The sequence below is a fragment of the Lepus europaeus genome, chromosome 6 (assembly GCF_033115175.1).
Source record: "Lepus europaeus isolate LE1 chromosome 6, mLepTim1.pri, whole genome shotgun sequence".
NCBI lineage: Eukaryota > Metazoa > Chordata > Mammalia > Lagomorpha > Leporidae > Lepus > Lepus europaeus.
Window position 1 is genome coordinate 844420 of NC_084832.1, and position 12573 is coordinate 856992.

Below are 12573 nucleotides of genomic sequence, written 5' to 3' on the forward strand. Positions count from 1 at the left end.
GCATAGCAGGTCAATCCACCTTCCAGCCCATGGTAGGAGATCTCCCTCACTCTCTCTGTAACTCTGACTTTCAAATACAAATCCTAAAAAGAAAAATCCCTTGCAGAGTGACAATATATGGCTGACAGGCTCTGACATTTTTTTCCGTTTTCTCATGAAAAACTTCAAACATTGAGCCAAGGTGAAGGAATCTTGCGGTAACTTGCTGTTTCTCCACTGCGCCTTCACACTTACCACGCCGGCTCTGCGGACTCCCCTCTGCGCCTTCACACTTACCACGCCGGCTCTGGGGACTCCCCTCTGTCTTCACACTTACCACGCCGGCTCTGCGGACTCCCCTCTGCGCCTTCACACTTACCACGCCGGCTCTGGGGGTTCCCCTCTGCGCCTTCACACTTACCACGCCGGCTCTGGGGGTTCCCCTCTGCGCCTTCATACTTACCACGCCGGCTCTGGGGGTTCCCCTCTGCGCCTTCACACTTACCACGCCGGCTCTGGGGACTCCCCTCTGCGCCTTCACACTTACCACGCCGGCTCTGGGGACTCCCCTCTGCGTCTTCACACTTACCACGCCGGCCCTGGGGACTCCCCTCTGCACCTTCACACTTACCACGCCGGCCCTGGGGACTCCCCTCTGCGCCTTCACACTTACCACGCCGGCCCTGGGGACTCCCCTCTGCGCCTTCACACTTACCACGCCGGCCCTGGGGACTCCCCTCTGCGCCTTCACACTCACCACGCCGGCCCTGGGGACTCCCCTCTGCGTCATCACACTTACCACGCCGGCTCTGGGGACTCCCCTCTGCGTCTTCACACTTACCACGCCGGCCCTGGGGACTCCCCTCTGCACCTTCACACTTACCACGCCTGCCCTGGGGACTCCCCTCTGCACCTTCACACTTACCACGCCGGCCCTGGGGACTCCCCTCTGCGCCTTCACACTTACCACGCCGGCCCTGGGGACTCCCCTCTGCGCCTTCACACTTACCACGCCGGCTCTGGGGACTCCCCTCTGCGCCTTCACACTTACCACGCTGGCTCTGGGGGTTCCCCTCTGCGCCTTCACACTTACCACGCCGGCTCTGGGGACTCCCCTCTGCGCCTTCACACTTACCACGCCGGCTCTGGGGACTCCCCTCTGCGCCTTCACACTTACCACGCCGGCTCTGGGGACTCCCCTCTGCGTCATCACACTTACCACGCCGGCTCTGGGGACTCCCCTCTGCGCCTTCACACTTACCACGCCGGCTCTGGGGGTTCCCCTCTGCGCCTTCACACTTACCACGCCGGCTCTGGGGACTCCCCTCTGTCTTCACACTTACCACGCCGGCTCTGGGGACTCCCCTCTGTCTTCACACTTACCACGCCGGCTCTGGGGACTCCCCTCTGCGCCTTCACACTTACCACGCCGGCTCTGGGGACTCCCCTCTGTCTTCACACTTACCACGCCGGCTCTGGGGGTTCCCCTCTGCGTCATCACACTTACCACGCCGGCTCTGGGGGTTCCCCTCTGTCTTCACACTTACCACGCGGCTCTGGGGACTCCCCTCTGCGCCTTCACACTTACCACGCCGGCTCTGGGGATTCTCGTGTCTTTCTCCACCGTCTGCCCCCTTTTCTCAGTGTTCCTCGGAAATACGGTTCGGAGTTCATTGGAAGCGTTGGCCACGTTCCCCTGGTACTTCAGGTTCTCTGTTACCTTCTGGGGTGAGGTTCACATGCAGGGAGCACACGGATCCTAGCTGTGTGTTTGCTGAGGGTTTGAGTGCACACAGCCTTGTGCCAGCCCTGGCCCACTGGGGAGGGGACATTCCTGTCACCCCCACTCCTGCCCCTCACTGCTGTGGACATTCTTGCTTCAGCACTTTTTTTTTTTTTTTTAAGAACTATTTTATTTCTTTGAAAGACACTTACAGAGAGAGGTAGAGCAGAGAGAGAAAGGTCTTCTATTTTGCTGGTTCACTCCCCAAATGACTGCAACAGCCAGAGCTGAGCTAATCCAAAGCCAGGAGCCAGGAGCTTCTTCCGGGTCTCCCACACGGGTTTAGGCGCCCAAGGAGTTGGGCCATCTTCTGCTTTCCCAGGCCACAGCAGAGCTGAATCAGAAGTGGAGTAGCCAGGACCCGAACCGGCGCCCATGTGGGATACCAGCGCTGCAGGTTGGGGCTTTAACTCACTGTGCCACCGTGCCGGCCCCCCTTCAGCACTTACCACAAACAGAGCTTCAGCGGGTGCTTTCTGTGTAGTTCATAAGTTGTGATGATGGCAGAAAGCGGGTTTCTATATTAAATAATAATAACAACTTTGTAGTAATTAGCTTTGCATCAGCAGACTGGCTACACCCCAGCTGGTGCGCCGGAGTGTGTTAGCTACATGCTTAGCTGGGATTCAAGCTCGTGGTTTGCTGGTTCTTCCTTTCAGTTTTACTTATTAGATAAGACATTATTTTTCATATTGCTGTTTTGTTTGATGAGTATCACTTGAGTTGTGGGATTTTATCTCATGGTAATTCGTTTGGGCAGCTTATTTTGTGATTTATAAATACATTTTTTATTTCTTTTGTAATGTTAAAAACAATTATTTTCCCGCAGTCGTGCTGGTATAGAAGATTCTAAGAAGTGGGGAATGCTGTTCTTGGTGAATCAGTTATTTAAAATTTACTTTAAGGTATGCTTCGCTGGGATGCGTGATATCTTTATGACCTCCCCCACATCTTCCCAGATGTCCTGTTGTTTGTGTGGTTATTACCTGGCCTGCTGGCATTGTCACTGTATTCACTGAGTGCCCACTAAGTGACGGGCAGAGGACTCGTGTGCAGTGGCCTCTGAGGCCAGGGTCAGCACGGGGGAAGCCGACACCTGGTGTGCAGCGACTCGCCCTGTGCAGTGGATGGGGCGTCCTGTGCGTATGGTCTGGCTCTCGGACCTCCTGTCCTCTGCTGAAATTATTTACCGTGGGCTCATATGTCGCTGGGTGGAGAAAGGCCTCAGTGTTTGCTGTGTAAAGTCGGCCTGGTGAAGAGGGGCTGTCATGCGTGAGCGACTGGGACCTGCCCCTCTGGCCCTGGGGAGCAGAGCCCCCAGCCCGTCCTGCCTGTGCAAGCCCCTCACATCCTGGCACACTGCCCAGGGCCTGCCGGGGGAGCGCCGGCCCCACCAGGCAGCTTCTTGCTTCAGTTTTACTGTTCCGTGCAGAATCTTGGTGGTGTAACAGGTTTGTGATTCTCAGTTTAAGGGGCAGGCCTGGGGAAGTAGAGTTTACGTTTGTTCTGCCTCCTGTCTGGTGGTTCTTGTTGTTCATGTTGAACGATTGCTGTCGTTATAGATCAACAAACTCCATCTGTGTAAACCCCTGATCAGAGCCATCGACAGCTCAAACCTGAAAGATGACTACAGCACTGCCCAGAGAGTGACCTACAAGTACTACGTCGGCCGCAAGGCCATGTTTGATAGTGACTTCAAACAAGGTACACGCGCGCGCGGCCACTCAGCAACACGTGGGAGACCGCTCTCCCAACCCTCGAGCGTCCGGCTGTTTCAGGAGCGCAGTCACGGTGTTCTTACTTTACATAGAACACAGATGTCAAGTCTTGAGTTTTATTTTGTGTATATTTAATACGTTGAAGTTGACTAAATAGAAGAAAATTTCATTTGAAGGGTCTTAGTCTGCACTGGGCTCCTGCAGGCCATGCTGGTCTCCGGTGCCCGCTACAGCCGAAGGTCACTGAGCTTGACCCTTCTCCAGGGAGAGTCGGAGCCCGGGCTGCTGTCTGTGCCTTGGGACCTGTCCCGTACGCTGGTGATGCTGACGAGGGAACTGGAAAGAAGGGCCCCGTAGAGCTGGGGACGGTGCCTGGGACACCCCACCTGCAGATGACTGCTGGTGAGGGGTGCCTAGCCCTGGCACCGTGCTGCATGGGTGTGGGTTTCCACACTAGCCAGGATGACGTCCCTGCAGCACCAGTGCAGGGTTTCAGGAACTCAGAGAGCATGCACCAAAAGTAGAAATTTATTTTTATTTTGCTTGAAAGACAAAAGGGCAGAAAAAGAGACAAAAGTCTCCCACCCATGTGTTCGTTCCTCAGATACCTCCAACATCTAGGGCTGGGGCTGGGCCGGGAGCCTGCAGCTGTGCTCGGATCTCCTGAGCACCCGAGCGACCATCTGCGGCCTCCCAGGTGCACCTGAACAGGAAGCAGAGCCAGCACTGGGGTCCCAGCCAGGGGTCCCAGCGTGGGCGAGGGCGTTCCGCGTGGTGGCTTAGCCACTGCCCTGTGCCAGACGCATACCCTGCTCTTAAAACCCTTGGGTCAGCTGGCATCAGGCTGCTCTTTATTTTCTCTTGTGTTCTGTTGAGGTCAGACTCTTAAAGCCCACTTCTTTAGCTGCTGTTGAGCTCGTTCGCCCAGGTACACCAAGCGTGTAACTTCGGGCAGCAGCTTTTCTCCCTTGGAGCCGTAGGCGCAGGCGCTCTGTCACACTGATTCCTCTGGGTCTCACTCTGCGGCCTTTGCGTCCGTCGGCTTTTCATCAGACAGTGCTGGAGAGACGCTAACTTGGAGAGGTTGGTCTGGAGACAGCGTGAGGACGCCGGACTGGCAAGGGGCCAGCCAGGAAGCAGAGGGCAGTGGGGCCCAGCGCGGCCCCTGCGGAGGATCTGTCTGCAAGGCTGCCGTGGCCCACCGCCTTAACCATCAGCGTATGGCTCTGGGGACCACGCCCCCCTGCGTTGTGCACTGTCACTGGTCCACAGCAGGCCTGTGCAGGCCAATAACCGCTTCCTTCTCCACAAGCATTTTAGTAATCTCTGGCTGGTTTTTTAAGATTTATTTATTTAATTGAAATGCAAAGTTAGAGAGAGGAGAGACAGAAGTCTTGCACCTGCTGGTTCACTCCCCAAAGGGCCACAGTGGCCGGGACTGGGCCAGGCTGAAGCCAGGAGCCAGCAGCTTCTGGTGGGTGTAGGGACCCAAGCACTTGGGCCACCCTCTGCTGCTTTACTAGGTACATTAGCAGGGAGCTGCATCAGAAGTGAGGAGCCAGCACTCGAAGCAGTACCTACATGGGAGGCTGACGTTTCAGGTGGCCTCTCTGCCCGCTGCACCACAGCGCCAGCCCCTAGATTGAGGGCTTTTCAAAAAGAACTTTCTTGGGGCCGGCACTGTGGCGCAGTGGGTTAAAGCCCTGGCCTGCAGTGCCGGCATCCCATATGGGCGCCGGTTCTAGTCCTGGCTGCTCCTCTTCTGATCCAGCTCTCTGCTATGGCCTGGGAAAGCAGTGGAAGATGGCCCAAGTCCTTGGGCCCCTGCACCTACATGGGAGACCCAGAGGAGGCTCCTGGCTCCTGGCTCCAGAATGGCCCAGCTCCAGCCATTGCGGTTAATTGGGGAGTGAGCCAGCAGATGGAAGACCTCTCTCTGTCTCTACCTCTCTCTCTAACTCTGTCTTTCAAATAAATAAAAAATTTAAAAAAAAAAAAAAAAAAAAGACTTTCTCGTGGCTGTTCCCCAATCTGGTTTCTTTTCCCTCCAAATATAAGCCATGAAGGCAGAAGCTATTAGAGCGTATTCTGTTAGGTCTGTTCTGGGGCTGCTGTGGCCCTCCTGCAGATTCAGTGGGTGGGGGCGTTGCGTGCCTGACAGCCAGAGGTGGTTCATTAGTGTCCATGGAAGTTGTCTGTGGTTTCTCAACCTCAAGCCCCTGTCATCCATCGCTGTCTGTGAAAGAGACGGGAGGTCAGTGCTGTGATGTCCTGGAGCCACTGGCTTCTCGGTGCACAGCTGGGCCTTGTGTCCTTCAGCTCTCGGGGCACCTACAGGAGTCCCTGGGCCCCTGGCTGGGTGTGAGTGGGCAGATGAGGGTCCCTGGGCCCCTGGCTGGGTGAAGTGGGCAGATGCAGGGTCCCTGGGTCCCTGGCTGGGTGAAGTGGGCAGATGAGGGTCCCTGGGCCCCTGGCTGGGTGAAGTGGGCAGATGGGGGTCCCTGGGTCCCTGGCTGGGTGAAGTGGGCAGATGAGGGTCCCTGGGCCCCTGGCTGGGTGTGAGTGGGCAGATGAGGGTCCCTGGGCCCCTGGCTGGGTGAAGTGGGCAGATGAGGGTCCCTGGGCCCCTGGCTGGGTGTGAGTGGGCAGAAGAGGGTCCCTGGGCCCCTGGCTGGGTGAAGTGGGCAGATGCAGGGTCCCTGGGTCCCTGGCTGGGTGAAGTGGGCAGATACAGGGTCCCTGGGTCCCTGGCTGGGTGAAGTGGGCAGATGAGGGTCCCTGGGCCCCTGGCTGGGTGAAGTGGGCAGATGAGGGTCCCTGGGCCCCTGGCTGGGTGTGAGTGGGCAGATGAGGGTCCCTGGGTCCCTGGCTGGGTGTAAGTGGTCAGATGAGGGTCCCTGGGGTCCCTGGCTGGGTGAAGTGGGCAGATACAGGGTCCCTGGGTCCCTGGCTGGGTGTAAGTGGTCAGATGAGGGTCCCTGGGTCCCTGGCTGGGTGAAGTGGGCAGATGCAGGGTCCCTGGGCCCCTGGCTGGGTGAAGTGGGCAGATGAGGGTCCCTGGGTCCCTGGCTGGGTGAAGTGGGCAGATGAGGGTCCCTGGGCCCCTGGCTGGGTGAAGTGGGCAGATGAGGGTCCCTGGGCCCCTGGCTGGGTGTGAGTGGGCAGATGAGGGTCCCTGGGTCCCTGGCTGGGTGTAAGTGGTCAGATGAGGGTCCCTGGGTCCCTGGCTGGGTGAAGTGGGCAGATGATGGTCCCTGGGTCCCTGGCTGGGTGAAGTGGGCAGATGAGGGTCCCTGGGCCCCTAGCTGGGTGAAGTGGGCAGAAGAGGGTCCCTGGGCCCCTGGCTGGGTGAAGTGGGCAGATGCAGGGTCCCTGGGCCCCTGGCTGGGTGAAGTGGGCAGATGAGGGTCCCTGGGCCCCTGGCTGGGTGAAGTGGGCAGATGGGGGTCCCTGGGTCCCTGGCTGGGTGAAGTGGGCAGATGAGGGTCCCTGGGTCCCTGGCTGGGTGAAGTGGGCAGATGAGGGTCCCTGGGCCCCTGGCTGGGTGAAGTGGGCAGATGCAGAGTCCCTGGGCCCCTAGCTGGGTGTGAGTGGGCAGATGAGGGTCCCTGGGTCCCTGGCTGGGTGAAGTGGGCAGATGAGGGTCCCTGGGCCCCTGGCTGGGTGTAAGTGGGCAGATGAGGGTCCCTGGGCCCCTGGCTGGGTGAAGTGGGCAGATGAGGGTCCCTGGGCCCCTGGCTGGGTGAAGTGGGCAGATGCAGGGTGTCGTGACTTCAGTCGTTTCCTGTGGTAGGCGTTTGTTACATCTGGGATATTCAATTCCTTGCTAAACAATTGGCATTAATTTCTAATTCAAAGGATCATTCCCCTCTAGATGTTTTTTGCAGAATGTCTGAATTGCCCTCAAAGGCAGCAAAAAAATACCACCATGCACTGACTGTTAGCACGTTCAGGGTTTGTAGCCCTAGGGACCCAGGCGGTGGTAAGGGACACTGGTGGGCCGGGGGGCGTGTGGGTGCTCACATACTTCCAGCTGAACCCAGGTTCCTCTCTCAACCCTGCAGGGCTCCAGGGGTTGGGGGCAGGATTGGGTGGACTGGAACAGGCACTCTCGCCCCCGTGGCATCACATGTCGATTCTGCCACCTGTGTCTCGCCCCCGTGGCATCACATGATGACTCTGCCACCTGTGGCCTGTAGTTTGGGAGCCCAGGCAGTGGTTCCCAGTGTGGATCCCCCGGCTCCAGCAGGGCCTGCTGCTTGTGGGCAGACCACGTGCCTGGCCGGGACGGGCCCTGCAGTGCTGAGTGCCTGCCGTCTTTCCCCTGAGGCCTCCACCTCCCTCTCAGGAAGGGCCAGGGTATAGTGTGGAGGGAGCTCTCCTCCGCGTTCTCGACCAGGAGGGGCCAGGGTATAGTGTGCAGGGAGCTGTCCTCCGCGTTCTCGACCAGGAAGGGCCAGGGTATCCGCGTTCTCGACCAGGAGGGGCCAGGGTATAGTGTGGAGGGAGCTCTCCTCCGCGTTCTCGACCAGGAAGGGCCAGGGTATAGTGTGGAGGGAGCTCTCCTCCGCGTTCTCGACCAGGAGGGGCCAGGGTATAGTGTGCAGGGAGCTCTCCTCCACGTTCTCGACCAGGAGGGGCCAGGGTATAGTGTGGAGGGAGCTCTTCTCCGCGTTCTCGACCAGGAAGGGCCAGGGTATAGTGTGCAGGGAGCTCTCCTCCGCGTTCTCGACCAGGAGGGGCCAGGGTATAGTGTGCAGGGAGCTCTCCTCCGCGTTCTCGACCAGGAGGGGCCAGGGTATAGTGTGCAGGGAGCTCTCCTCCGCGTTCTCGACCAGGAGGGGCCAGGCTATAGTGTGGAGGGAGCTCTCCTCCGCGTTCTCGACCAGGAGGGGCCAGGGTATAGTGTGCAGGGAGCTCTTCTCCGCGTTCTCGACCAGGAGGGGCCAGGGTATAGTGTGGAGGGAGCTCTTCTCCGCGTTCTCGAACCAGACCGACCCCAGCAGAGGCTCTCGTGCAGGGAGGAGTGGGGTCATTGTCAGATCCCGCTGTCCCTGCCGTGGCCTTCAAGCCTCGGGAGAATGCAGGCGCCAACCCCATGCCAGCAGAGACCTGCTGAGTGGTTGTGAAACTCCGCAGGTGCTGCTGTGCAGTTGGCAGGTTGAATCGTGGTAAACGGAATCTTCTTTATTTATTTATTTATTTATTTTTGGACAGGCAGAGTGGACAGTGAGAGAGAGAGACAGAGAGAAAGGTCTTCCTTTGCCATTAGTTCACCCTCCAATGGCTGCCGCGGCTGGCACGCTGCAGCCGGCGCACCGCGCTGATCCGAAGCCAGGAGCCAGGTGCTTCTCCTGGTCTCCCATGGGGTGCAGGGCCCAAGCACTTGGGCCATCCTCCACTGCACTCCCTGGCCACAGCAGAGAGCTGGCCTGGAAGAGGGGCAACCGGGATAGAATCCGGCCCCCTGACCGGGACTAGAACCCGGTGTGCCGGCGCCGCAGGTGGAGGATTAGCCTATTGAGCCATGGCACCGACCTCTTTGTATTTTGAAATTATTAAATTCAAGTCTGTTTCGTGATACGTGTCGCTGCCAGGACGGAATGAACAGAAGTAAATTAGGGGCCTGTTCAGTGTGTGGTGGTCCCGGGCATTCCACAGCCACACCTAGGCAGCGTGTTCCCGTGAACGTGGGCTCCATGGGGGCAGGCCCGTCCCATGGAGGGGAGGCTGGGCTGCAGCCTTGCTCTTGGCGTGAGGATGAAGCGGCAGAGGAGTCGCAGGCCGGGGTGTGGCGCGGGGCCTGACGGTGCGGCCTCTCCCTGCAGCCGAGGAGTACCTGTCCTTCGCCTTCGAGCACTGCCACCGCTCCAGTCAGAAGAACAAGAGGATGATTCTCATCTACCTGCTCCCCGTGAAGATGCTGCTGGTGAGCCCGTCGCTCGGCGTTCCCGCGCCCGCGGCCAGGAAGGCTTGCTGCGCGTGCTGGCGCTTAGCCTGTGGCAAACACACTTGTGGTGTTCCTTTCTGTACCTCACCTCACGCTTGTTCCAGGCTGGGTCTGGGGATTTTTATTTAGTCACCAAAGTTTAGTGTTGATTCATGACAAGAAATTGCAGATAACCGGTCGTTGATTGAGTAGACGTCCTCAGAGCGACGGCTTTTTTCCCCGTGCATCAGTACACGCGTGTGGAACTTGACATGGTTTAGAACAGCTTGAAATGCAGAGGACGTCGTGCCCGCCCCCACTTCTGAGTCCACTCGAGGCGACCAGTACTAGCTGATTCCTCTGATAGGGTTTCTGAGTTCCCACATCTTCTGTGTACAGGAGAGTTTCCCCCATCATCCCCCGTGGTGGGAGTGGCAGGATGAAGATGACGGGACGGGACACTGCTGTGGCCGGAACTATTGTGCTCGGTCTTTCTGGTCTAGGCCAGAGCTGTCTGTTTGTCCCTGGAGTGCTGGGATGTTCGTAGTCATCACTCAGCTACGGAGGAGTCCAGCTTGCATTTTTAAAACTTAATTCTTGGATAAACATTCTGTTGGATGATTCCATCCAAAAGGAAGTGACTTTTACTCTGGAAATTTCCTCTTTGTCGCAGGGTCACATGCCAACCATTGAGCTCCTGAAGAAGTACCACCTCATGCAGTTTGCCGAAGTAACCAAAGCTGTAAGGTAGGTGCCCCCCGCTCCCCTGGGGGTGTGAACTACCGAGCTGATAGCGCGCGTGAACAAGGGCTGCTTTCGGTGACGCCTTGCCCTGGGGTTGTGTTCGTGACCCCATGTGTCACCCCCCAGCGAGGGCAGCCTGCTCCTGCTGAACGAGGCGCTGGCGAAGCACGAGACCTTCTTCATTCGCTGTGGCATCTTCCTCATCCTGGAGAAGCTGAAGATCATCACCTACAGGAACCTCTTTAAGAAAGTGTAAGTGTTTCCCAGCTCCCACGCTCGTGCCGTGCAGGCAGAGGGCTGCTGCCGCCTCAGGGCCCCGCCCAGGGCTCTGTGAGAGAAGTGGGGTTTGGGTGAAGACCCCTCTCCCGAGTGTTGGCTCGTTCAAGACTTTCCCAACACTAAGGAGAGCTGTGAGTGGGTAGCGTTTCACTGACGCCATCGGTTGCTGGCTATTTGTGAGCTACATCCTGATTTCAGAGACACTGAAATACACATCTTTAGTTAACAAATACCCAGTATAAGAAGTTGTGCTGGGGGCCAGTGCTGTGGCGCAGCGGATAAAGCCACTGCCTGCAGTGCCGGCATCCCACCTGGGCGCCAGTCGAGTCCTGGCTGCTCCACTTCCAATCCAGCTCTCTGCTGTGGCCTGGGAAAGCAGTAGAAGATGGCCCAAGTCCATGGGCCCTTACACCTGTGTGGGAGACCCGGAAGAAGCATCTGGCTCCTGGCTTCAGATCAGTGCATCTCTGGCCGTTGCGACCATCTGGGGGAGTGAAACAGCGAATAGAAGATCAAACAATCTCTCTCTCTCTCTGCCTCTCCTCTCTCTGTGTAACCCTGATTTTCAAATAAATAAGTAAATCTTTAAAAAAAAAAAAAAGTTTTGTGCTGGTAGCTTTTATAAGTTAAAAAACCAATTTTTTTAAAGATTTATTTAATTGAAAGGCAGAATTAAAGAGAAGCAGAGAGAGACAGTTCTTCTATTGCTGCTTCACTTCCCACATGCCTGCAGTGGCTGGAGCTGGATCAATCTGCAGATAGGAGCCAGGGGCTTCCTGGCCTGCCACGTGGGTGTCAGGGGCCCGAGCACTTGGGCCATCCTCTGCTGCTTTCCCAGGCGCATCAGCAGGGAGCTGGATCAGAAGAGGAGCAGCTGGGACTTGAACTGTACGGGATGCCTGCACTGGAGGTGGCAGCTTTATGCCACAGCGCCAGCCCTGAAAAGACACAATTGGATGGTTCTTACTTTCAGAGTATCTGGTAGGTGGGGAGGATTTTCTCATTGCTCTGGAGTACCAGTGTTGTCCCCACTGTCTGAGCATCTTCTGGCCTTGACAAGCGCCTGTGCGTTGTTGTATGCCCGCTCGCAGGTACCTGCTGCTCAGGACACACCAGCTGTCTCTGGATGCTTTCCTGGTGGCCCTCAAGTTCATGCAGGTGGACGACGTGGACATTGACGAAGTGCAGTGCATCCTGGCCAACTTGATATACATGGTGAGTAGGAGTCCTTCATGCTGCAGTGCTCGGTGCACGTGGTGAGTGTGAGTGCTCACCGCTGCTGTGCTTGGTGTATGGATGAGTGTGAGTGCTCACTGCTGCTGTACTTGGTGTATGTGGTGTGTGAGTGCTCACTGCTGCTGTACTTGGTGTATGGGTGAGTGTGAGTGCTCGCTGCTGCTGTACTTGGTGTATGGGTGAGTGGAGTCCTCGGTGCAGTGTAGCCCCTCCAGAGCAGGGTCCGGCCTAGCCTGTGAGGCTCCTGCATCTGTGAAGGCATTTGCTTGGTGGTCCTGGGAGAATTCCTTCTATCCCAGCTCCGGCCTCCCGGGGCCGTGGGGTGTGGGTGAGGGTTGCTGTGTGTCTGTTTCCACGTTTCCCTGCCGGTGAATTGGGTGGTGCCGTTACTCTGGCTGGGCGGGAGGGGGCCTGTGCCCCGCACCTTGGGAGTGACGCACACACAGACACGGCGCTGGCCCGCCTCCTCTGCAGGGTCACATTAAGGGCTACATCTCGCACCAGCACCAGAAGCTCGTCGTCAGCAAGCAGAACCCCTTCCCGCCGCTGTCCACCGTGTGCTGAGTGTGCCCAGAGCCCGCCCCGCTGCGCTGAAGGCGGAAGTCCTGGCGGCGTGGAGGGTTGCTCCCCGGGACGCTGGGGCTGCGCCACACCGCTGGGAACTCACCACAGCCTCGGCCGACGTGGAGTTCCTCTCCCGAGCTCCGGAGCCCTGTGGACCATCCTGAATGTGGCCAGGCCAGGCAGCCCCGGTCTGCTTGTCCCCCGTGTTCACAGAGGCGTCCTCCTGACTGTCTGTCATTTCTGTAGAAAAAACGTCCTGAATGTGTGCAAATGGCGTATTCTTTGTTACGTCTCCCGGGACACATCTGTTTATATTTATTAAATTGAAACATCCAAAATGC

At 57.8% G+C, this 12573-nt stretch overlaps 1 protein-coding gene across 8 annotated transcripts in view; it reads left to right on the forward strand.

Annotated features, from left to right (window-relative positions):
• Positions 1-12573, forward strand: part of PCID2 (PCI domain containing 2) — a 41756-nt gene extending 29183 nt beyond the window's left edge. For 4 of the 8 annotated variants that reach the window (XM_062193914.1, XM_062193916.1, XM_062193917.1 and 1 more), the window contains 8 exons: positions 2592-2667; positions 3325-3466; positions 9309-9409; positions 10083-10156; positions 10280-10405; positions 11271-11413; positions 11524-11647; positions 12143-12231. In XM_062193914.1, the coding sequence (XP_062049898.1) occupies positions 2592-2667; positions 3325-3466; positions 9309-9409; positions 10083-10156; positions 10280-10405; positions 11271-11413; positions 11524-11639 (778 nt within the window). In that variant the 3' untranslated portion in view covers positions 11640-11647; positions 12143-12231. Of the gene's footprint in view, positions 1-2591; positions 2668-3324; positions 3467-9308; positions 9410-10082; positions 10157-10279; positions 10406-11270; positions 11414-11523; positions 11658-12142 lie in introns of all 8 variants that reach the window. The other 4 variants (XM_062193915.1, XM_062193921.1, XM_062193918.1 and 1 more) reach the window with 4 other exon arrangements.